Source organism: Eleginops maclovinus, chromosome 2 (genome assembly GCF_036324505.1).
Source record: "Eleginops maclovinus isolate JMC-PN-2008 ecotype Puerto Natales chromosome 2, JC_Emac_rtc_rv5, whole genome shotgun sequence".
Classification (NCBI taxonomy): domain Eukaryota; kingdom Metazoa; phylum Chordata; class Actinopteri; order Perciformes; family Eleginopidae; genus Eleginops; species Eleginops maclovinus.
The window spans coordinates 4,922,879-4,947,236 of NC_086350.1; the positions used below are offsets into that span (position 1 = coordinate 4,922,879).

General features: G+C 41.5%; 2 protein-coding genes and 1 long non-coding RNA gene across 6 annotated transcripts; 1 reads left to right on the forward strand and 2 right to left on the reverse strand.

The window, feature by feature from the left end:
- Window positions 1–665: 665 nt before the first annotated feature.
- ticrr (TopBP1-interacting, checkpoint, and replication regulator) lies at window positions 666–12,060 on the reverse strand. Of its 3 annotated transcripts, none has more exons than XM_063876868.1 (22): window positions 11,073–12,060; window positions 10,482–10,719; window positions 10,110–10,348; window positions 9,564–9,798; window positions 9,320–9,458; window positions 9,073–9,203; window positions 8,711–8,914; window positions 8,455–8,600; window positions 8,092–8,192; window positions 7,783–7,876; window positions 7,490–7,572; window positions 6,965–7,195; window positions 6,715–6,802; window positions 6,580–6,594; window positions 6,203–6,281; window positions 5,672–5,803; window positions 5,323–5,413; window positions 5,172–5,230; window positions 4,598–4,875; window positions 2,330–4,433; window positions 2,076–2,201; window positions 666–1,342 (listed from the first exon to the last, which is right to left on the reverse strand). In XM_063876868.1, the coding sequence occupies exons 1-22, from the start codon at window positions 11,745–11,747 to the stop codon at window positions 1,224–1,226; spliced, it is 5,607 nt and encodes a 1,868-aa protein (XP_063732938.1). In that variant the 5' UTR covers window positions 11,748–12,060; the 3' UTR covers window positions 666–1,223. The 3 variants fall into 3 exon arrangements, with proteins under 3 accessions (XP_063732938.1, XP_063732930.1, XP_063732948.1); XM_063876860.1 differs by having other exon boundaries at window positions 2,076–2,204; XM_063876878.1 differs by lacking the exon at window positions 6,580–6,594 and having other exon boundaries at window positions 2,076–2,204.
- On the forward strand, window positions 8,865–10,324 carry LOC134860045 (uncharacterized). 2 transcript variants are annotated; one of them, XR_010165187.1, is made up of 4 exons: window positions 8,865–9,217; window positions 9,309–9,452; window positions 9,573–9,721; window positions 10,119–10,324. It is a non-coding gene; the product is annotated as an uncharacterized LOC134860045 (long non-coding RNA). The 2 variants fall into 2 exon arrangements; XR_010165188.1 differs by having other exon boundaries at window positions 9,309–9,434.
- A 5,970-nt stretch (window positions 12,061–18,030) lies between the features above and the next one.
- Window positions 18,031–19,473, reverse strand: c2h11orf96 (chromosome 2 C11orf96 homolog). Its single transcript, XM_063874428.1, has one exon. The coding sequence runs from the start codon at window positions 19,206–19,208 to the stop codon at window positions 18,828–18,830; it is 381 nt and encodes a 126-aa protein (XP_063730498.1). The 5' UTR covers window positions 19,209–19,473; the 3' UTR covers window positions 18,031–18,827.
- Between the last annotated feature and the right edge of the window lie 4,885 nt (window positions 19,474–24,358).

Sequence of the window (24,358 nt, forward strand, 5' to 3'; positions counted from 1 at the left end):
GGATTTACACAGCCTATGAAAAGGATTCACCTCACTTGCACTTGCTTTATTGTTTTACGACACTGAAACACAGGAGAACTACCTAGAGGCGTTTGTTACAATGCTAAACATGAGTAATACATCACGTTTATTTAGAAAAAGTTTAACAAAAAGATCCTGCATTTACAAAATAATATTTTTGAAGCAAATGGTCGCAATTAAGAAATGAACTTAAAATAAGCGGTGAAATAAGGGAGTGATAAGTGATTAATGTTAAAATACATCTGCATCTATTAGCTGATCCACTGAATATCCCTCAGAGTCGGTACGGTCCACCATAAGGAAATGGTTAGAATGTCATAGAAGTACAGAGCAACAATGTTAATGTTGTAGAGAAGTCAAGAGCTCAGACCATAACATAATCCTTCATATGTGGCAAGATTTTAAAGCTGCTGCTGCTGAGTCACGGTCCTGTTTACGACATCACAGAGCTCAAGCTGTTTCGTTTGCAAGGGTGGGGGAAATGTTCAGCTTTCAGATCTGCAAAGTAGAGACTAAACTCTGGACAAAGGCCAATCAAAGTCACATTTTAAGAGGAGACACCTGAGCAGTGACATGTTTTCTGTTTGCATTTCTGCAAAGTGTTTCCCTTTGTCAAATTATCAAAGCAACCGGTAGAAGCAGACTTAATTAAGAAAACAGATTTTTATTTACATAAAGTATTTGCAACATGAGATATTTACAATACAATACCCATCAATCATCAGGCACTTACCTTTCACATAAAAACCAAGATCATGACAAAGACAAACTAATAAATAAACATGAATATTCATAGCAACACATTTGGGCTTTAGACTTGATTGTAAAATTGCTTATTAAAAAAAACACTGATGACATAACATCACCATTTCAGCTTCAGAGAGACTTGGACTTTGATAAAATCATTAATAGGAACAATTTTAAACATCTTGAAGAACCGTTAGCTTTACAACTCACAGCTAAACATATCTATCATCTTAAAATCTCCTGATTGAAACAGAAACATCTGGTTAGGACAGAAAATATGAGGGTGGAAAGTGTTAGTGGAGACAGAGAGGGACATTCATGCTCTTGCCTTTCAAGTGGCGCTTGAAAGACATCCTTCAGATCTGCCATCAAAAGCGCTCGCAGACAAAGGCTCATAAGTTCACAGTGAAACAGAACGGACGATGTTCTGCTTTGCTTCCAGACGGTTCTGAGGCTCAGTGCAGCAGCCTCTTCCTGCTGTAGGACCGTCCTGTGTTTGAATGTCTGATGGGCTGGCTGAAGGGAGAAACCTCCACTGCTTCAACCTCTATCCTCCTCCCTGATGCTGCTTCATCTACAGATATAAGGAAAAAAGGAGGAGTGTTTGGCATGTAGTATAAGAGGAATGTCAAATTCCTTGGATTTATCAGGTTATTTCTTCATTTTTGCTAATAGGCTCGTCAAAGAATGCTAAGGCAATGACCTACGGGCTCACCTCAAGTAAAAAGTACATGATATGACCAAGAATATGTGGTCAGTCCAACATATCTTACCAATGCTTCATTAACAATGAATTATGCAATGACCTTTGTCAGTAAAATGCCAGAAAATAGAGAATAATTGCAGTTATATTTCCACAGAGGTAATGTATTTACATTTTATTAACCCCAAAGATCTTCAATTTAATATAGATAATACAAAGAAAAGCAAAGAAAGGGCAAGTTTGAGAGGCCAGGACCTTATTTTTGGGGCATTTTCCACTTCAAACAATAATTTACTGAAGAATTTGTTACCAAAATAGTTGATGAGTTTTGTTGTGATTTACTTATCCATTTGTGACTGTTTCACGGTATTTTTATAAATTCAAATTAGTAGTTGCTTAAAGAAGTGATTTCTAACTGGTTAGTATGGAAAGAAGGAACAGTTCCAGTGAGAGGATGGGCATGTCAGTATAGTTTTAAGATGACTTTATACACTCATATGTAGGTGAGATTTGTAAAGATGTTAGAGGGGTGTTCAAACCCTGCCTTTTATTTTGTAGATGTGAGACTTTGGTTTGTTACCATGTCAGAGCACTGAAATCATACCTTTACAGTTTGGTGTCCTCTTACTAGCAGAGCCTGCTTTGCCCTTGAACAACAGCGGAGAGTGAGTGAGGGCCAGAATCCCACTCGCCGTCACCGGCTTCCTCGCCGTGGAGCTGGGGGGAGTCGCTACTGTCAAGATGTAGAAAACAGAACTGGTATTACAACGGTTTACAGCACGAAAGGAAAATGTGTTGACCCGGTGCACCGATGTTACCCTCCAGAATGAAAGCATTGAGGTGTGAACAGAAGCTTACCTGACTTGACATCTCCCGTCCCAGTGGCCCAGAGGATGTCTTCGTCGTCTCTCTGAGGATCAGCACCAGCCAGCTTCTCAATCCAGCACAAGCCTTCCATCGGAGACAGAGGAGAGGTATCTGCTCCAGCTAGGGGCGACAGTCTGGAGGTCAAATCGTCGTTTGGCGGCTCATCCGTGTCTTCAACGTCCTGCAGTCTGCTAACTCCGAGCTCAGCTTCCTCTATCAACTCCGCCAGCATAGGCTCCATCTTCAGGCTCCGATCTTTGCCTCCACCCACCCCAACCTGAGCTCTCTTCCTGCGGGGCCAGCTGTTCAAGTTGTCTGGAGTGACTCTACCTCCGCTCTGTGGTGAAGGAGTGAGGGGAATTATGTCTGCCATTGCCATTGGAGACATTGTCCCCCCAGGATAGCGTGTCGGGGTGTAGGACTGACAAATGAACGTTTGGACGCTTCCACCTTTTCCAGGCGTGCTCTTTGCCGGGGTGACATGAGTACAGAGCGAGGGTGAGACACATCCCGGATCTCTGTGCTTAGAGAACAAAGCCAAGGTGCTATCCAGCTGGGGAGGTTTCACACCGACTATGGGGCTCCAAGCTCCTGATCGAGGGCCTCCATCTGAGGCCGATTCGCCCGCATTCATGGAGTCTGTGCGTTTGAATTTGAGCTTAGGAAGTCCCGATGTTTGCATTTCCATTTCTACCTGGTAAGTCTTAGGGTTGGGAGTGCCCGTGCTCTTTTGACGATTATGTTTTGATGGACCTCTTGGGGTTGAAATTCGAGCGGATTCATTTCCGTAGCCCAAACGAGCTGCAGCTTCCCTCTGTTGGCGGTCGGGGGTCTGCCGGAAACCGTAACTCTGGCTCGGTGTAACCGGACGTGATTTAGGAGACGACATGTTGGACAAAAAGTCTTCCCCGGACTTTGAGGGCTTTCGTGAAAAGCTGATGTGCATCTTGATGCCTCCACTGAACTGAGTCTTGACCACTGCAGCATCGACGATTTCTATACTCTCATCGTCTGTGGATGCCAAGTTAAAACGTGAAGAGTCGAGCTGCTGTGAATCTGCGTGGGGACTAGAGTCCGTTACAGAGGTTCGTGAAGGTTCTGCTTCTACCTCCTCATTTATATCGGACTGCATGTCCTTTAACACAAGCTCACAGTTTAGTGTCGAGGTAAGATTCTCACCAGACTTGGATCTCAGGTTGTGTCTGGGGATTCTGAAGGACTCTACTGGACACTTTCCTGACGTGTCTGGTCCTTCTGAAATGGTAGTACCTTCTGCTGGTGCAAAGACCGGCTTACATGGAGATGAAATGTTTAAATGTTTGGCTGGAGTTCGTCCAGAACGAGTCACCATGTGATTCGGACTAGGACTCTTGGATTGAGTTCTAGTGTTGGGTTTTGGTGATGCGTCGCGGTTTTGAGGTGGTGTGGATTGTGGAGGAGGCATTACTTTTCCAGGTGTTTTCATCCTGTTCGGTTTTTCAGAGGACATCAAAAGTACTTTACTTGGACTTTCAGACATCCTTACCAGGCTCACCTGACAGTTCATTTCTGGAGTCTTAAAAATGTCTCTTTTAGTGTTTGTGCTTTTGACCGGACTGCAGAACATGTTCGGTGTGTTGCCCAGTCTCGGAGAAGAGCGAGATGCAACGCTAGGCGACTCGGGCACCTTGAAGGTACCATTGGTCTCTGCCACTCTACATTTTCGAGGAGATGGAGACCATGTGACGCTTTTCTTGGGAGTATGGTAAATTGGGCTATTCAGAAGATGCAACCCGGAAGAAGATTCACCCATGGTCTTGATCGGAGTCCTGAGAATACCCTTCAGCGGGCTCCTCAGCGGGCTCCTCAGCGGGCTCTCTAACACCAGAGTCTGTTTGGCTGGAGATCTGAAAGGACTGCCTCTCAGAGCCATACCCACTTCCCGAGAGCTGCCTGCTACAGGGCTCTGTGCAGCAGGGGAAACAAGCATCCTGAATCGAGGTGGGGTTCTGAGGGATCCTGGGGTTCGAGGGGTCTTAGGAGTTCTGGGTGTCGTGTTCCCATGCGTGGTCTTCCCATGTTTACCAGGTGACTTAGTCGGCGTTTTATTTGGACTCTAAATCAAACACACAAACAAAAAGGTCAATAAACCTGCAATAATCAACACCTCTGGAGGCAGTGGTAACAACAACCCCGACATATAGTCACCTTTGTTAATATGAACTCAATATCCTCTTGCCAAACAAAACTCTCCCTGGTTATTTGAAAGAGAGAACTCACCTCAAAGACACTAGAATCTGTGTACAGGCGGGACCTGGTGGCCCTGGTTGCAGTCGGCTGGTCAGATAGACGACTGGAGGACGCAACCGCCCCGAACAGAAGTCTCATCGGGGATCGAACCGCCTTCACATTTATTCCACTGATCTTTCCATCGCTGAGAGAAAGCTGGGAGGCAGAGAGAGCTCTTTCCAGGTTACGGGAGCGAGGTTGAGAACTGGAGTAGAAGACGTTCGACTGTCGTTGAGCAAACTTCTTTATCCTTGGGCTCCTTCTTAGGTCTGATGCAAAAAATAAAATAAAAAGAGAGTAAGTTATGGTACGAGTATCCAATTTGTTTTATCCTAATCATAACTAATCTTAAATTGTTATACACAATAATGAGTTAATAGGTAATGTGGGTAATTGTATTTCCAGGTATATTGGATTCAGTTTCTGTTTATATCTCTGATTATTCTTAATTTCAAGAAACAACACACACTTTCTTTTGTTCTTAAACAAAAGACAACTACAGGATATACTTCTTACTCCATGTAAATATACACTGTGTGTGAAAGACAACTATTTAATAAAGTACCATCTGCAGGTTTTACAGGCGACTCTTCCACAATGCACTCCTCAGATGGGACAGATCTCCTGCAAACCAAAACATTTTAAAGATACGATAATTAGCAATTTCAGATCATTCTTTTAGTTACAATAAAGGCAAACTGTTCATAAATACATACCGTCCCATTTTCTGCCGGTATAGGAGGCGGTTTGACCCTTGCTTGTGGTGCGGTGTTTCACACACTTTCTTTGTCATAAGTTTGTGGCGCTCTGAAAGGGAAGATATTGCTATGAGATAAATAACTGAACATTTAAACACATCCAAGGTCTGTCAGACTCCTATAACTGAAAAAATAGACTAAGAAACTGTTTGTCTTTTAATCTAGTAGTGTTTATCTGAACGTTAAGGTTAAATGCATGAATACTGAAATAAAAAGGTTGGGATACCTCCAGATAAATATTCAGCTTTCATTAAATCTTTTACAGCAGATGTTTTTTTATTCAATTTGCAATAACGCATTAGTTTACCTTCAGATTCTGCAGATCGTTTGCGTTTCAATCCTTCCACTGCAGACACAGACTTGCTCCTCGGCAGCTTGGCTTTCTTTGAGGGGGAAACCATCTCCTGATTGAACAGGTTTCTTCTCACCTTCGTCACCTCTGTGGACAATCAGAAATAAGGTCTGGATTTAGGACTCAATCTTTAAGTAGAAAACAATCATGCCCTGTCAGCTTGAAAAGAAGACCCTCGAGAGTCTTTCTAGTTTGCGTCACGTGAAAAAAAAAAATCTAATTTCAGCAGGAATTTAGTCTGTTAAAGATCCTTGTCCTTCCAAACTACTGGACAGTTGTTGAGCGGGTTATTCTGCATGAGGGGTTTAAGGTTTTAGGATGTTTTAGACACTACTTCAGGACATTCTGGCTGTCCACAGTCCCTGTTCTTCATTAGGAAGCAAGCTACAAATGCTCAATAGCGAAACAAACAGGTGCTTTTTCGTTCAAAAGCCTTTTGGTATAAGAGAGGAGTTGTTTTTAAATGAGTTGTAAAACCGAACATACCTTGTGTTTCTTGTTTCTGAGGTGGAGCTGGAGGTTGTGCAGCAGGTTTCTCCAAAGCAACGCAGACCTTTGATTTGGACTAAAGAGAAGACAATAAAGATGGTCAAATAATCTGGATTAGAAAGCTATAATAATCATGTAACATATGAGCAAATGTCCTCTGAGGTCTCTTAATAGTGATGGTCTTCACACAGGAAAACACAGTTAGCCTACGATAATTTCGACCACCTTTGAAAGTTTTGACTTTAAATAACACCTAAAGAACCAGAGGATCTGCATCTTTGTGTGTAAAAATTAAGCATTTGTTTAAGTAATAGATGTTTTTATTTAACCATAAACAATGTTTTCTATATGTATATTGTGTTTGTGCTCTATACCATGTGATCGGGGTCCTTGGCAGCATGAAAATAAAGACAGTTTGAATGAAAAGAAATGACAAAATAAAACAATATTTTAAAAAACATTAGCAGATCAAAGTTGTGTATCAGATTCATTATCTATCATCATCTTACAGCTCTTGTCGTCCTTTTGGGGATCTCTATTTGGCGAAGACTCTGTGAGGATTCAGTCATACTGCGGTGACGAGTCAGCATCCCACTCCTAAAATTTCAAAAGTAGTAAGTCATGGTTTTATCATAAAATTGAGCAATTACTGTTTCCATTCCAGTGACTCGAATAGCAACATCATCATCTTTACTGACATTTATTTAAATTCCTGAATTTCACAACTGCTCAAATGTAATTTCGGCAGCCTGCCCTCACCTCCTCTTGCCGGGGGAGCGATTTCTCAGGCTCTGCAGGTGATCTCTGCTATCTGAAAGCAGGCTGTGTGTGGAGAGGGGAGGGGAGGAGGCCGAAGGAGAGACGCTGTCCTTAGTAACCGACTCGTCGCTGAAGAAGTCCGCAGGCAGAGAAGCCACCAGAGCCTCGGGGAGCTGAGTGCCCAGACTGTGGTAGACGTCTGCCAGCACTCTGGGGACAGCGGTCAGGAACCTGCCAGGACACAGGAACACCAGAGTATATAACAACCACAGAGGAAAAATCCTTGGATTCAATTTTGAAGTGTTAACCCTAACTCAAACATTACATTTTTTTAACAGTCATGATTTTAAAAACTAACAATTTATGGAAAACAAGAAACAAAAGTGTGTAATAAAATAAGTTGCGTGTACGGGAATTCTAAATAATGTTGTAAATACAAATACAGTATCTCTTAAAAAGGACAAATTGCTACTATTTAAACGTTGACTTTAACTGTAATTTGAGTCTGCAGCCCTTCACACTTACCCCGGCAGGACTTCGTCTCCAAGGAACCTCTCTACGACAACTGCGTCTTTAGTAAGGGAGATTATCCTGAGCATGTCAGCCACCTGAGGAACAGGACGGGTCAGAGTGCAAAGAAATCTCTACTGTGAAATAAATGCATTTCAAATAAATAAACATTGCAAAGCAGTCATAAAATGTATTATTCTGTGTTGATTACGTATGCAATCAATTAATTAGGGCTTGATTCCATTGACATGATTTCCACACTTTTAAAGGCACTGTAAGGCTTGCAAGATTAACCTCAAGAATCTTACCTCCTCTGCCATCTGATCAACATCCAGTGAGTCAGACTGCTTCGCTGAGAAAAGTCTGCATAACTCCAGCCTCAGTAACGCCTGCAGCTTGCACCTAGACGACACAACCAGTGTTACTGACACATAAAGAGTTCATTTGACTTCAGAATACAATCGCAATATGGCTTATTTCCAGTACCAGACAATAACACACTTACACAAACCCAGAAAAGAGCCATTATAACCACAGAAAGGTGTTTAAGTGGCAATGAGCTGAGTTTGACACCTTTTAGATATCTGAGATAAAACACAAAGATAGAAAGCACTCACTCTATGATTTTGCTGTCAACATCAGCAGCCGTGCTATACAGCTGTCGGATGGATTTGCTGGTCTTGAGGAGATGCTGCTGGACAATCTGAGAGGTCTTTACCTGAGAAGACAACATTTCAGATATGGAAATTAACGACTGTCCAATTGGACTTCAATTTCTTTTATGTGATGCACTGAATACTTTTAAGATCTAGATAAGAGGTTTTCTTTATCCTGTTATTCCTACTGTGGACATGCACACTGTATCTTGATAAAACTACCTATCTGACTGTGTACCCAATGTACTAAGGAAATGACCAGCTGTTAAGATGAAAGTGGGTCGGGTCAGAAGCTTAAGGCTCATTTAAAGCAACGTGTCTGACCTCCAGGTCGGACCCTGTCCCAAAGAAGGATTTCACAGCAAACAGGAGCTGCTGGACACCGGTGAGAAGGGACGAGTCTCTCTCTGCCAAAGCCTTCTCGTAACTGCTCTTCAGATGGGACAGCAGCTCCTCCTCACTAGTGAAAGCTAAAGAAAAGGAGAAGAGACATTATTTAATTTAAGAACCTAAGGAGATATGCTTCTCCCCAACATCAGGGTGATATTTGAGCAGGAGAGGTGACAGTTTTAACACTTACTGATGGTGTTCACTCCTCCAGATTTGTTCCTGTTACTGGTCCTTCTCTTCCCCTGTCTGTCAGAGCCCTTTCCCTCGGCCCCCAGCTGCTCCTCCTCTGCCTGATCCTTTTGGGCTTTGACATTCAGCCGTGCCACATTCAGCATCTGCAGAGAGCGGCTCATGGTCTTCATCTTCTGCTTCACCGGTGTACGCTGGGCGCCACCTGTAGATCAGAGACGGGAAATGATGAGAAAAAGCTGCTGCTTTCCCTCAGGTCGAATTCTTAAAAAAACTGGAATTATTTTTCTATTTTCTCTGCTTTTACAAATATCACACATTTGATCAAAATATATGCAAAAAACTGAGTTGAGGTTTTCTCACGTTTCTTCTTGCCCCTCTTGGCATCTGCCCCCCTGGATGTTTGATACAAGTCAGCCAGACCACCGATCAGCTCCTGCTGTACGACAGACAACTCCCCCTCTTCTTTTGGCTCTGGCACTGCATCCAGCAACCTGCAACAAAGAAGGTAAAACATCAGGACTTACTTTGTTTCAAGATTGAATTTGTTTATTACAATTATTCCTTCAAAGCACTATAAACAAACTCTATAATTAAAGTGAAGTCTTACCTCATCGACTCCATTAAATGGGAACTCACTCCCGACTGGTCTGACTGAGGGAACCAACACTCCAACACGCCTGTTGTCAGCGGGCAATGGCTGACTTCCTGCTGAGCCCACTCAGGTACCTTATGATCCTCAGGTAGGTCTGAGGAATTAAAAAGGGCAATAGAAATGAACAACCATGCATCAACTGGAGGGGACAGGCTCTCTTCTTTCCATGTCAACCTAAATAATCATTTTCTTTCCTCACCCTCAACAGTGTCACAATCCTCCGCCATGATGTCATACACTACACCCAGGACACTGCTCACAACATCGGGCAGTTCAGCCAAGGTTTCTGCTGTGGCAGGGGCAATGATTTCACTGGTTAGGATCTGCTCGTTCTGGGCGACTCCAGACTGGAGAATGGTGAGCAGAGCTGTAGTGTGAGACAAGGGGGAGAGGACAGCCGAATACACCAGGCCGCTGTCTTTCACTTCGGACAGCTGGAAGAACAAGCAAAAGATACAAAAAGAAGAAAAAGTTAATTATCAAATGGCCACAGATTCAAGTTTTCTCCCAACCCCTGTATCTCTACACCCTTTAAATCACAATTATTGTGAAATGATGATATTTTATTTTGACTTTGTCCTTAAACTTGTTCTGATATCAAACAGGAAATGTAATTAATGCATTTCTTCCTGTAATGTGTCAAAGCAAGACAGAGGACTAGTGATTTAGTATGTTCAAGAAAAAGATAAATACAAATAACTGTTTATGGAGACCACACTTGTGTATGACAGCCCTGTGATCTCACCATGTGCAGAGCACGAGACGACAGCTCCATCAGGAGGTGCTGGAGGGCAGCAGCAGCTCCCTGCTCCTCACTGCCGCTTGAGCACTGAAGCAGCCACGACTCTGTGGAGGTCTGCGTCAGTGAAGAGGCATCCCAGTCCTGCAGAACTGCTTTCAGACACACTTCCACCCACTCTGGGAGAAGCCGGTGTCTGCGAGACACTGGCTCAATCATGACGCCACAACTCTGTGTCAAGTCACCTGGTCGGGTTAGGAAAAACACAAAACATGAATAATTAAAGGTCTTTCCTAACTTAAGTGTACTCATTTGGACTATTTAGAGCATGTCTGAGTCATACAGATGTTGCTAGGTTTCCATTTCCATGTTACCAACCTTGCTCCCACTGCATAACACCACCTGTGACGGGAAAAGCCAGGCGGTGGAGCCTTTCAGAAGACAGTAGGTATCCAACGTTGGACTTGAATGCAAAGGTCTGTCTGCTGAAGCCTGAGTCTTCCTTTTGAGTGTAGCAGAGGTTCAACAGAGCAATCACAGGGATCACTCTGCCACCCAGCTGAGCGAGGACCTCGGACAGCTTGTCAGCGCCAATGTGATCCTCACACCTCATGACCTTCAGCAAGACAAAAGATCAAAGGTTCTATAGTCAGTGGAAAAATTACATTTGTGTCACACTGGCAACTATGATCTTAGAGTAGATTAATGCATCGATCATGCAGATTTTAAAACATATACACTGTTTATCCCAACTAAATTCAGGAATCCTGTGACATGAGAAGGAACCTAACTTAAATCCTTTAAGGTGGGTTTGCAAAGGAAAAGTCCAAATAAACAAAATTTTTATCCAAATGATTTATACTTACTTACTGATTTACATGTATTGTGATTTTGTCAAAGTTGTGCACTTCTTTTTGGGGGGCTTAATGGTTATATTTTTGACTTCTTCAGCACAGTAAATGTACTCACCTGGAGATGAGATCTACTGTCAATCCAGTGCAGCACAACCTGTCGCTGAACCAGCATGTCGTACAGGCCTCTGGGTAATATGTGTTCCGTCACATCTGTTGGAAGGTCCTTGTTTCCCAGAGAAAGATAATCCACAAATTGTGACCTGGATCGTGGACATTCCGAAACAACAAACACCAAATTCCTCCCGTTGCTGGAAATCTCATCCTCCTGTGAAACACTGGGCTTTCCAGCCTGGATCGACTTCCTCGGCCTGAGAGACAGCTTTGTGGGAGAGGTGATGTCTGGTCTGTCCCATTGGAAGTCCAGCAGGGTTTCTTTGAGTGCATTGTGAACAGAGGCAGAATGATTGGATTTCTGCTTCTGCTGCGACAGACAACATTTATCCTTCACGTCAAACTTGGCTTCAAACTCTATTTCAAAGTCCTCAAAAGTCTTGTGGCGGAGTTCCTTGAAGTCTGACCCCCTTGATATGAGGCTTGCATTGCGGCCAGTCTTGGATTGAAAGAATTTATAACCCCAGCGCACTTTGTCAAATCCATATTTGTATCCGAAATGCAGCAGAGTTTGTAATATTCCTCGTTTCACCAGATGATTGTTGACATCCAGTTGCTCTCCTGACTCGTGATCTCCATAATCCACATCGATGACAAAAACCAAGTTTTGTAAAGCCATGACTTCAGATGAAGTGTGACAGAGTCCTTTTACTCAATCATTAAAACAATTAATGTATTGGTCATTTCGTTGCTAACGAGGCACCTTCATGTCTCCTGCTATTATGCTAATGTAGCTAGCTAGAGTAACAACAACATTTAATTTCCCATTAGCTTCCGTTAGTGTGAAATACAAGTAGCGCCCGCCGTTAAATGAACTAACCGTGCCCGAAATGTACAACTTTAAACACCACTGAATCTAAAAAGCTTTCAAAATTGCGTAAAGATTAAAATATGACGTTATACCCGTAGAAAAACCCCTCCATATTCGCCATTTTCTCGTGGCCGTCTCTGTCCTTAACCGTTCGCGCTCCTTGAACGGGAGCCCACCCCTTCGTTGTGATTGGTTACATGTCGTGATAACATCAAGCTTATTGGTCGAAACAAGGCGTAAACTACACGGTGGTTCGCTACAAATCTCATGTTGACTTTCTTATTTGGGGACGGCACTGTCAATCAAACCTACACCGTATGGCAAATGAACAGACAACACAACTGGCATTTAACTTCTAAAAGCAAACATTACTTGTTGGAAACGCGTTGTGTAGCCGTCTTTTCGATATGTGGCCTGTAACTTTAGGATCAATTAAATACTTCTGCCATTTTTTGAGTTAGAAAGTGAACTAATATAGTTATATATTTATCTAGCATTGTGTAACACTGTTGTATTCAGACCATATACTGTATGAAATAGATCCAGACACACCATAGTGCAAAGACGTGTGAAGACATTTTTCCAAATATACACTACAGATTGGACCAGATATTACCAGCTATAATAAGAATGGAAACATCAAGGTAGCTAAGTTGAGACGGCTACATGTCAGAAGTCAATAAGATAACACATTATTATTTTAATCATGCCAAAGGAATTTGTTGTGCAGCCGTTGCAGTATAATGTAGGAAAGAATAAAGGCACCAGTCAACTATTACTGGTACAAATATAAAAAGGTTAAATCAAGTCTTCCTGCTCCGGGTGTTATTAATAGGAAAGAGATAAAATAAAAATTGGGTAAAGGACTCAGGCAGTTATTTTTATAATGTTTGTTCAAATATGAATAATCACATGCTATATTTGCCAAGTAAAGCAATGCGATAAAGAGATTGGCATCCTCAACCATTCTGTGTCACTGCCTAAAATGGAAAAACAGTCATTCAGAGCGATGTTTGGCTTTGATCTGGAGGCCTGGGTCTTCTCACTGGGGTTTCAATGTTTTCTCATGTTTTAAGCAAAGAATGATGCTCTGAGTTTGACCAGAAAAGAATCATATTTAATGTAATAGTAGTTGGTCTACAACTTCAACAACATATATAAATATAATAAATGAAATTGAGTATGAACTTTCCGAGTGTATAATGAAAATGTTTGCATCATAACAAAAAAAGCAGTATCATCTGAGCTACACTGAGTTTTTTTCAGGACATTTTGTCAAATCACATGGACAGGACAAGTGTTTCATCTTCCACCAACTCCTCAGGGCTGAAGGGCAAACCATAAAAAGAAAGATTTCGGGAAATAGAACACCGGCAGAGGAGGTATGTGGGTCACCTTCTGTTTTGCATCCATATTCACCTCTTTTCTGCAGCACCAGGGGGAGATGAAGAGCTGAGAAAAGCTTTGAAATAGAGAGAGAGAGACAGGGATAAAAGAAGCTGAATGTTCCAGACTCTGCTTTCTGTGTCCTACCACACCAGACACCCCCCCCCAGTCATGATACCAGGATGTAGGTCAGGGATGCTTTGAGGAGAATGCTGCTGCTGCTAGGACATGAATGCACAAATATTGTGTGCATAAATTTGCATACATACACAAACACACGCAAAAGTAATCATTGTCAGGGCCAGGGGTCAAAGTGTGCAACGTAACTGCAATGAGAGAATTTTCACATTTGCACCACAACATTTGTCCGGGTGTTTCTCCTGTTTTCACATTTGTTATTGAACAGTGACTCCTGAGTTCCAGAGAGAAATGTCTTAAACAATGTTGGATGTAGTGCCCTTCCTGCTGCCCAGAGGATGATTCCTAATAAACTTCCAACATATCTATGTCTAAAGTATTTAATCAGTGGGTAAATTACACTCTCTATTAGTAATAGTGGCCATGTCGAGTTGTCCAATAATGTATTGTCCATCATGACATCAGAGTCCTGGAAGTATAGCTTGAAGAGAAAACTTAAGAATCATCATCACCATCATTTATTTATTCCCAAGTTTAAATAAAAAGTAAATCACAAGACATAATGGAGACAGTGAAATGCGTCATCTCGATAAGCTAAAGAAAGCTTGAGAATAGAGGCCAAGAAGCTGTGCCTGACAACCAAAGAGCGATGTCCCCTTAAATGGCCAACCACTGTACAGATCCAACCTTATAAGCAGCAAAGTTGTCTCTTGTTCATCCATCATTTATGTTTGCCCTTTTCTTACATTTTCGTGTAATTCTTAAGAAGGTTTAAACATATTCAGCAGGTCATTTTGGAATTAATTGCATACTTAAGTTGACAGTGACCAGGCAAGTGGTCGCCATACATCCACTGCTATATCAACAGATTCATCAAATTGTAATTAGGGTAAATGTGTGGTGAATTGTGGGACAGAAACAGTACAAACACGCAAAAAAACAAACATGCTGCCCTCCATAATGTTCTTCATGCTGGTGGAATCACTCAGCAGATGCCATCCTTTGGCAGAAAGGATTCTTTCCAAAGCAAATATGGTACCAGATATTTTATCATACTGGCCTGCATATCTGTGCGCATTGCTAGAATAGCCGTGCCAAGATGTAAATAAAGTCTTATTTACGTCACAGAAGTGGAACATTATTCATTCAGTGCCATCTTGAAAACATTTTTCTGATCTGGTCTGCCGGCTTGTGTTTGTATTACAAACAGGGCAGAGAGCTGGCTTGTTTTGGGGACATTTTCTACTTGTTCTTAGGACGTTTTCCAATGACGTGGCCCTTATTTAGTGATCTCCAAATTGTAGAACCTGGTGCAATAAATTAGATGCCGAATACAATTAAAAAATACATATGTTGACGGAGACAGAGAATAAAAAAGACAATATAAAAGCTAGATTTTACTATTCAAACTAGAATAATGAGAGTGGGGGGCAAATTAGATATTATTTTCATATTTGATTTAAATGATTTTAAAAAGTTCTAACGTGTTCTTCCTGCTGCTGAATTTTGAAACTTGACTCTTTCTTAGTTGCAGGTGTTTCCAATTCCTATTTTATGTCCCTGTATCTGTATTATCATTATTAAAACATGTTTTGTTGTCTCTTTTATTTACTGATTACACACAGCTCATGTTTAGTGGGTGTTTCCTTGATGCTGTGAAAAAAAAACATGATACAAACAACTAAAAGAAAAGTGTTGTGAAGCAGAAATCAGCAACACATTATGGTCCTAGTTTTTAAAGGAAGCAGGAAAGTGGTTTAGCTTAAAGAACAAAACAATGGCCTCAAAGCATCAACAAGTAAATGCATTTCATTTCACTAACTTTTAGCATGTAATGCAAATATATGGTGATTCATGCAGACTATGACAAAGCACTTCCTATATATATTTAGTGAATTTACATCTGTTGATCCAAAGTTAAAAAGTGTGCACTTTTGTTTGGATGAAAGATGTTTGTCAGACTCCAGCTAACACACTGCCATTACACTAAAAGTGCACTTAAAGAGGTGACGTTGCGTTTCAAACATCTTGGCATCCCACCTGCAGGGAAGGAAAAATATAGGCACTTCAACAAGATTACGTATTTTCTCCCTCGGACATCCTGATGCTTTGACGGCTGGTACAGTTTGTTCCATGTGTTCCATGTTCTTTTTAACACGTTTGCCCTTTTATGCAATCATGTGTCCTGTCATGTTGTTAGCAAAAACACCATGCACGTCTCAGTAACATGACCTCCTCTGCACTGATTTTTAAACATATAAAAGCCTTATTGTCTCTGCAGCAGGATTTAATTTTGAGGTGTACAGTCAGTGACACTCCTCACTTGTCATTTGAAACACATCGGGACTATAATCAATCATTATGATAAATATTTCACGCTTTAGGACTTTAAGCATCTGTCATGCAGTTAGAAGCCGACAGTAAAACGGATTAGGCGGGAAACATCCTCATTCATTTTGATTTTGTGCAGAAAAAATAGTGTTTGATTCATTACAGTGATGCTTTAACACACTCCCTAATCTGCTTTGCAAAAAACTAGGTTGCTGGAGGAAGAAGGTGTGTACGCATGAACCGGATCAATCTGTCACCCTGACAGATGACAAATATGTTTTTCTCCCAACTGTCCAACACTCCTTTAGCAGAAATACGTTGACGCAAATTCTTCCAGAGTTGCGTCGTCCCATGTGAAACAGGCAGTAATTCTGCTGTGGAAGTGGTATACTTAAGCATGACAGCTTTACAGGCATCAGACAAACAATGACTAACGTTTGTTCTGTGTAGAGATGAGGAGAGAGGTCAGGAGACCTATGTGCCACCAGCTGGTGTTTATCTATCCTCCTCATTGGCTGGGAGACAGGAAGTAGCTGTTGTCGATAGAAGTCGTGCTTTGCTTTATGTCAGATGGAGCAGCAGGGTCAGAGGATGGTTTGCTTTACTTGCCTCTTATTTGCATGATAGTTGAAAGAATTGCCAGCAGTATGTGATATTTGACTTATTGTCACCTAGATAATTTTTGCATTGACTCCTATTTAATATTCTTCTGTATTCATTGTTGAAAACACCTCAAAGAGATGATGATCAAAAAATAAAACAAGGACTAAAAGTGAGACCAAATCAACTACAAAGACATTTTTAAATATGACAAAGAGACACTTCAAAGCTAAACAATGACCACAATAAGGGGGAAAACAACTACAAAAAGATGCTTACCAACTAAATATCCTTTGTGTCTTGCCACTATGTACTGCTGGATAGTTTGCAGGACATTTTGCATGTTTGTGTCCAGGGGCTCAGGGTCAAATGCAGACTACTGTTTGAAGAACTTACCGTTTTTTATAAAAAGAATCAACATATTTATTTCTTGTTTTTGAGGACTTGCAGAACGTCCTTTGTTGGAACCAATGGGCTTGCGTCTATGTGCCACAGACAGGGTATAAGGAACTGAGAAAGTGTTGTTTAATCCTTTTCATGGGATTTGCTGGGAATAAGTAAAACCTGTTTCTGCCTCACACTTCATGATCTCTGCAGTTTGTGTACCTCTGGGATTCTCCATCCAACACTTAACACTTAAACACTTTAACCATCATACGTCTGGAGATAACGTCTCTCCCATCTCGCAGATTTACTCAATCAGAGTTTATTCTTCCTTAGTCCAGCCTCATGCAACCCAAGCTGAATCTCAACTCAAGCCCCATGCAGCATCATCTCAGTCTGCAGCAAGCCGCTGACTTGCTCTCCGAGAAGTCAGCACGCATCAGTTGTCTCTGAGTGGATTAGGAGAGTAGGAGTGTAAACTACAGGAGGGAAGTCTGCAGAGGGCTCTCCTCTCAGCAGGACGGTGATTTTTGTGGCTGAGTTCACTCATGACATCGTGACATTACTGAAAGTACGTCACCAGCTCAGCAAGCATGCAGTAGACGCAGCTTAAATATTGAGTGTTCATGGGTCAGACGTCAGCTTATTTCAACAATAACACTCAAGATGGAGAGCCAGTAAAGGCTACACATCACCGCCCACTGTCTCCTAACTTCCTCTTTGTAATCCTGAGTTGGTTATATCCCTTTCTTATGTTCCTTCACCAACAATGTCTCTCTTACATTACGTGGTTTTTAACTTCCGCTTTTATCATCCACCCTAATATCATCGACCTGCCGAAGGGAGCGATTTGAGGTTAAGTGTCTGGCCCAGGGATGCTTTGTCATGTTGGCCACAGAGACTGGGTTCAAACCACTGACCTTCTGATTCAGAAACTCCCATGTACTCCGTGCACAACGAGCTGCTGTAAAACCTTTCAGGATCTGTATTTTAACATGTTGTTTTTATTCGTATTCTCTTGGATTTAAATTTTCCTTTAATGCTTTAATGGTGTTTTGAAAGCACTTTGAATTTCCTTGTTTTTGAAATATGCGTGAAATAAATGGGCCTTTTTCCAATCTGTTTCACTGTAGTTGACTGAGTTTGAGTCAGGTTGTATTTGTCAGTGTATAGGATAACTCATGCCAACTTTTTTTTAAACAAATGCAATTCCTTAAGAGTAATTGAATAAGAAATGGAAACAGAGAATGACTCAATATACTTGAAAATATTTATTAAAGTACAGATACCAAACATTGAAACATACATGTATAAAGTAAAATAAAAATAAAGTATAAAGGTTATGATTTTCTTTGAAAGTCGAGGAGACTTTAGAAGTCAGTAAGAGCAATAAAGTATCACATCTACAACTCCACTTGGTTATGAACAAAACAAGAGAATAAATAAAGACATTTAGAAAGGCATTGTGTTTGCTCTGTGGACAGCAGACAGTTCAATCACTGTGGAAAGCAAGAGCTTGAACTCCTGAAAAAGCTTTGTGTTCTCTACTGCTTCAGTGACAGACGGGTCACTCCCAATTGCTTACATTGCTTAGTCAAAGTATTTACCGTGTCGAAAGTCATAATACTAACCGAGCACTCCTCTCTATAGTGACCTGTCAAGTAGAAAAATCTGGATTGAAACAAAAATACCTATACATCTTTAAAATGGAAAAAGATCTCAACCAGCTTTCATCATTCAAGTTTTCCTTGTAGACGTCTACAGTAGAAAAGGAATACATTTGAAGAGTGTGTTCAACACAGCGTCACCTGCTACTCTCTGACTCATCATATCTATACAGCAGTTTAACCAGTCTGTGGCACAGGTATCTTTACAGATGTGCATACTGTATGTTGATATGTTAGTATATAATAAATGCAGGCAGCAGCAGCAGCAGCAGCAGCAGCAGCAGCTTACTGCAGGCTGCTAGACAGGCCAGTTTGGTTCAGTTCAGTTGGCCTCCTTTGAAGCGGCGTCAAGGTGAAAGGGAGGAACATGGACCACCACATCTCAGTGGGTGGAGTCGGAGTCACTGGAGTCCATGCTGGCCTGTGTAGGAGTAGGGGTGCAGCTGTGATGGGCAGATGGCGGGCAGTGGAGGGTCTGTGTGCTCCGCCTAAGGTTCTCCAACGACTGCAGGAAGGACCGGCGTGCCCTCTCCTCCTCCAGGGGGGAGGAACCCTCTTCCTCCACCTCCGCAATCTCAGCAAAGGTGACAGGTTGTGTTTTGAAGCGGGCCTCACGGGGTCTCCGGGAGCGGCTCTTGCCCCTCGCTGGGCCCTTGGGGACAGGAAGCTGCTGGGGGAACTCCTCCATGGCCGAGGCCATAAGGTGAGCTGGCAGGACGTGGAAGCCAGAGGCCTCCATAACCATCTGACGCACTGCAGCCATTGGTGGAGAAGAAGCCCAAAATTGGTAGGAAATTAGTTGCAAGAAAGTGTGACAACCTGTGCTGGTCTCAAAAGTGTCTTTCCTTGCTTTTTCCTACTTCAAGTTTTGCTCAAGTCAAACAAAACTCCTTAAACCTCCAAGTCGTCTGAAGTCTTGAGCTGCTCGATGATATTCTTCTGTTTGCCTCCGCTGCCTGATGTCTCTTCTCTTTCTTGTTTGTATGTGTGACTCTCAGTCTGCTGAGGTTAATGCCACCGACAGCTCTAGCTCTCTCTTTTATAGCAGCTCACAACCCACTCACAGTCTCACTCTCTCTCTGGCTCCTCGTTTGCCAGGTCCCTCCCACTCCCCTCCCTCCCTCCCTCTCCGTCACTGTTCCGGCCTTCGGAGCAGTAAACCAGTCAGAGTCACTCCACCAAAATAAACATATGAGGAGAGAATATCTGTGTGTATGCCTGGGCGAGGAAGCGCTGATGAGCTTGTAGGGGTGACAGAGGTTTAGAGACAGAGGGAGGGGGAAGACAGCTGAGACAGAAATGGAGAGAGACAGACAAAGAATTAGAGCAGCGAGAAAAGTGGACCAAACCAAAGTCAAGGTGGAAAGACTCACATAATATTACACGTGTAAATCTCTAGTGGGTTCTTCTCTGCAAGATATATAACTGCTTAAAGCTGAATCAGTTACAGAGGTGTGATATAATGTTGGTATCTGCAGGGTTTAGTGTTTTTGTGTCGCACTGCATTATGTTGGAGGTTCTTATTGTCTGATTTGACATGTTTTGCCCCTAGTTTATAGCAGATTCAGTAAATGTTTGCCTGAAGCTTAAGGGCCTGGCTGAGAAATAACCAGCCAAATTTAGATTATTATTTAAAGTTTCAATTAAACAGCCTCAAAAGGATAGGGATTTTTTCAGAATTACTGACATACTGGAGCTGGATCAAATCCAATCAAGTCTCTGTAGATCATACAAGCAAATCATGACTGAATGAAAGAAAAATGTATTTGCAACGTAGTGAATGCCATAGAAATGCTCCAATTGTCAGGGTCAAATAAGTTGGATGTCTCCCAAACGATCGACTAGTCATTAAGCCCACAGCCGAAACAGAATTTTGTTTTGCATGTTCTGAAAAATTAGACACTCGCTGCAGTGTTCATAATGTAAACATGACTGTTGATGAGATAAACAATGTCAGGAGGTAAATACAGTCCCTGTGTTGATACAACCAACTCATCCCGTATGTGTCTAGCCAAACGAGTACCTGCAAACGTTGATTAATATAAAACTGATAAAGATCCACCTGCATTGGATGGATTGGACAGTAGGAAGAATCTGGAGCACGCTGAGGAAAACCCGACACACTGAATCTGGATTTCTTTAGCAGCACAGCTGAATCTAAAGAGTTTCCTGGCAGGACAGATGGAGTTGGACGACATTACCATGAGACATTTGGCATCCATCACATTCAGAGACAACAACAAATTACCAAGAGAGTATGTTGTGTTACCAAATGAAGACTATGAATAAATGATGTCTACTTGCTCTTTTTTTAATTGGATGGGTTATGATTTTCTCCCATATTAATGCCCTAATTAATGAATGAAAGGGAAGTTAGTAATAAATGCCATGGAGGAAGAGGTCATTTGCCCCTCTAACAATCATACTTTTCTTCAAAATTAACCTTGTTTTCAAATATGATTTGTAAGTAATTTAAAATGTACGTGTAAAGTATATTATAAATAAAGCCATATTTACTTTTAAAGCAACATTTTAAAGGCGGTAACTATCTGTAAATGATCCGTCCAAAATACCTGTCGTCTTTAACAGATACATCGTTAATGCGGCAATGAAAATAAGCAACTTCGGTCTGCCCCTCACATGGTCAAAATGAGGGTGAGGGGCACATGAGATCAGACAGATTTCTCCCCGTCACACACAGTTAAGTCATAGACTGACGCACAGAGCGGGTGTGACGGGATAATAAATTGCCGGTGCAATTTGAACAAGACTGGACAAATAAAGTAAGAAAAATATTCTTACAAAGTTTATTTGGACCAGGGTTCAGGGAAAGAGATAGTTAACATTGAATTTCTACTGATGTGATAATTAGAGTGATCTCTCTGATTAATTATTGAGCAGTTTCATTATTTTTACCTTCAGGATGTTGAAAGTTACACTGTGTGTGTGTTATGACTCAAAAGATATAGCATAAATTCACTTTCCAGAGCAGTAAAACGCTGACTGATAGCATTTATAAACCTTTCATCATTTCGTGTCTGAATAGGCTTCAAATTCACGGAGCTATTATTAAATCAGCGTCATCGTCTAACCAATTCCTGAAACATCACACCACTACCAAAGAACGCAGGCTGTTTATGATCTAAATACCCCAATATACTTTATGTTTCCTTAAAACAAACAGTGTAGCTCTGAAAACAGATTCAATATAGAAAATAATAACGTGGAAAGTATTCGTTGAAGAAGGATGTAAGGATCTGTATATCAGCACATAGACATTATTAGGCACTACGGTTTCTTTATGTAACGTTATAAATGCACATCGATGATAGCAGGGGGATGTATAGGTCAAAGACACACACCTACAGATCATATCATAATCCATATTTGCAGTCAGGGTCACAGTAGGCAAGGCAACACATACACAAACACCAGAAACTCCGGAGGGCAAACCCCAGTGTCATCCATAGTCAGTAATATCACAAATAAAGTTACTAATGTTACATCTGCAGTTACTAAAATTAACTTGTAGTACCGACAACAGTGGCATGTTCACCACGCAACATACCATCAGTCTCACTGAGGTGACAACTTTATTGCTTTTCAACGGCTGACTTCATGATCTTTTCTTTCCCACATTTGAGTTTTCAGGAGTGACAGCATGGTCTGAAGCAGCTCCACAGTTTCGTCATGCATTCCTGGATGTCACCTCAAGATGGTGGGACAGGGATCAGTTCACCCTCTGTCTTGTCTTACACACACACACACACACACACACACACACACACACACACACACACACACACACACACACACACACACACACACACACACACACACACACACACACACACACACACACACACACACACACACACACACACACACACACACACACACACACACACATTCAGTGTGGTTGTAAGACGTGGAAGTGAACTTGCAAATACCTCCTTGCTCTATTTGAGTAGAAGGTCACACGTGATCAAGCCAGCAGCTGCTAGTCAAGTGACATCACATGTCATTCCTGTTCAACCATAGGTGTGTGTGTGTGTGTGTGTGTATGCATACAAGCATGTGTTTGATTGATATTTCATTTCATATCAACCCCCGTTTGATTTAGCCTGAGTGTTTTGTTCCTTGCTTGACGCGAGAGAAGTGTTTTGAGCATGCACTGTGTGTGTCCTTGGGGACACTGTGTTTTCCTAAAACAGTTGGCTGAGGTTGCACGTGTTGTTCACAAGGACATCATTTGGCAAAAACAATTCACAGAAAAAAAAATGTGCATTGCGTCTTTTAATAAGGTTGTTAACCGCTTGATTTAAAATGAAGAGGTGGTGAGACATCAATAAATGTTAGCAGGGCCATGCGATATGGGAAGCCTTTTAATAATATTACTCCCTCTCTTCCATTGGATTATTAATTAACAGTTGCCGGGGAGAGACATTTTGAAACCCTTCACAGAGGGGAAAAACGTAACAACATTGATGTGTTTTAAGCTACAATATAACATTCTGTTGGTATTTACACCTTTATATATTACAGTTGATCAATGCATCACTACTGCCTGTCCTCTTCCCGACATCCTAATGGGAATTTGGAGGATATGATGTGGTGGGAAGTGAAAAGCCATTCATTTAAACTACTGTAATGTGCTCGAAAGAAGTGTAAGTGGATATGGCTATGTAAATGTCTCTTGAACTTTACTTTAAGCTCCACTTTGTAATATTTCTAACAATAATAAAATGAATCCATGCAAAATGACTGAGGTTTCTTGCACCCGTGAACAATTATTAGAAAATGTTTTAGACTGTTTTAGCTTGTTTTGTTTTTACAGCATGTGGTTTAGTCTCAGAAAGAACAACAACTGTGTAACCAACCAATCCAAGCATTTAACTAAAAAGGCCATCAAAAACTATGCCAATATATATCACTGCTCACAATTAAGCTTTAAAAATAGAAGCGTTTGTTATGCACATGCATAGGTGCTTGCAACTATGAGACCTTAAGTTGAATATGAGCCAGAGTCAGTGACATAATATGCATATAAATACTAGTCCTGGTTATGAAACATGGTTGGAAACAAGGGCATCCGCCAGAGGAAACATATAAAGTGACATTGTAATTAACAAGCAGGTTCGACTTTCACTATGTTCCACTTCATTAGTCTAAGTGTGTGTGTGTGTGTGTGTGTGTGTGTGTGTGTGTGTGTGTGTGTGTGTGTGTGTGTGTGTGTGTGTGTGTTTGTGTGTGTGTGTGTGTGTGTTCCTCATCTGTGAAATATCTCAACATCTACTATGGATAAATTCCCACAAATAGATCTGCATTAAATGAACACATTGCCTGTCCTGGATTGTATCACCAGTGTTTGTTCTTATTTTGGAGGGACCTTTTCCTGTGTTTGAAACTCTTCTTATGTGTGAGTTTTCACAAGGTGGATTTCACAGCGAAGGAGTCTGGATCTGAGTATATTTAGTAGTTAAATCTATTTTCAAAGAGGAAATGTAGAATAGAGGACACTAAACTACTTTCAGCTTCATAAAGTAGTCCAGTTCTTATAGTCATTGTTTGAATATAGAATAATTCTAGTAGCCTATTCAGTTTTAATTTTTGAAAAGGGAGTTTTGTTGGTTTGCTAACAAAAAAACCCTGAAAATAATATATTTTATTTATAAAAAGGTCCAAAACAACGACTTAAACTCAGTGTGCATAAGAAGAAAATGAAAATAATGAAAGAGAGCAGGAGGGAAAGTCAAAAAGTCAAGGAAAACCCATCATCTACGTCCACGGGTCAGGAGGTGAGGTACACGCCACAGGCAACATTCCCAGACAACAGATCGCCCTGTACCCTCTCAATGGGATGCCCCTGTAACCGGGGAAACCCAAATGTCAGGGGACACACGAGAGGGGGGC

Bases quoted from the DNA above. Each gene is read 5' to 3' on its own strand.
- ticrr (XM_063876860.1), bottom strand. From the start codon at position 11,747: ATGGCTTTACAAAACTTGGTTTTTGTCATCGATGTGGATTATGGAGAT. The intron at 9,459-9,563 runs GTGAGGAAAGAA...TTAATTCCTCAG, and splicing joins GGATTGTGACACTGTTGAGG to ACCTACCTGAGGATCATAAG. The intron at 5,231-5,322 runs GTATGTATTTAT...TTTGGTTTGCAG, and splicing joins TACCGGCAGAAAATGGGACG to GAGATCTGTCCCATCTGAGG.
- c2h11orf96 (XM_063874428.1), bottom strand. From the start codon at position 19,208: ATGGCTGCAGTGCGTCAGATGGTTATGGAGGCCTCTGGCTTCCACGTC.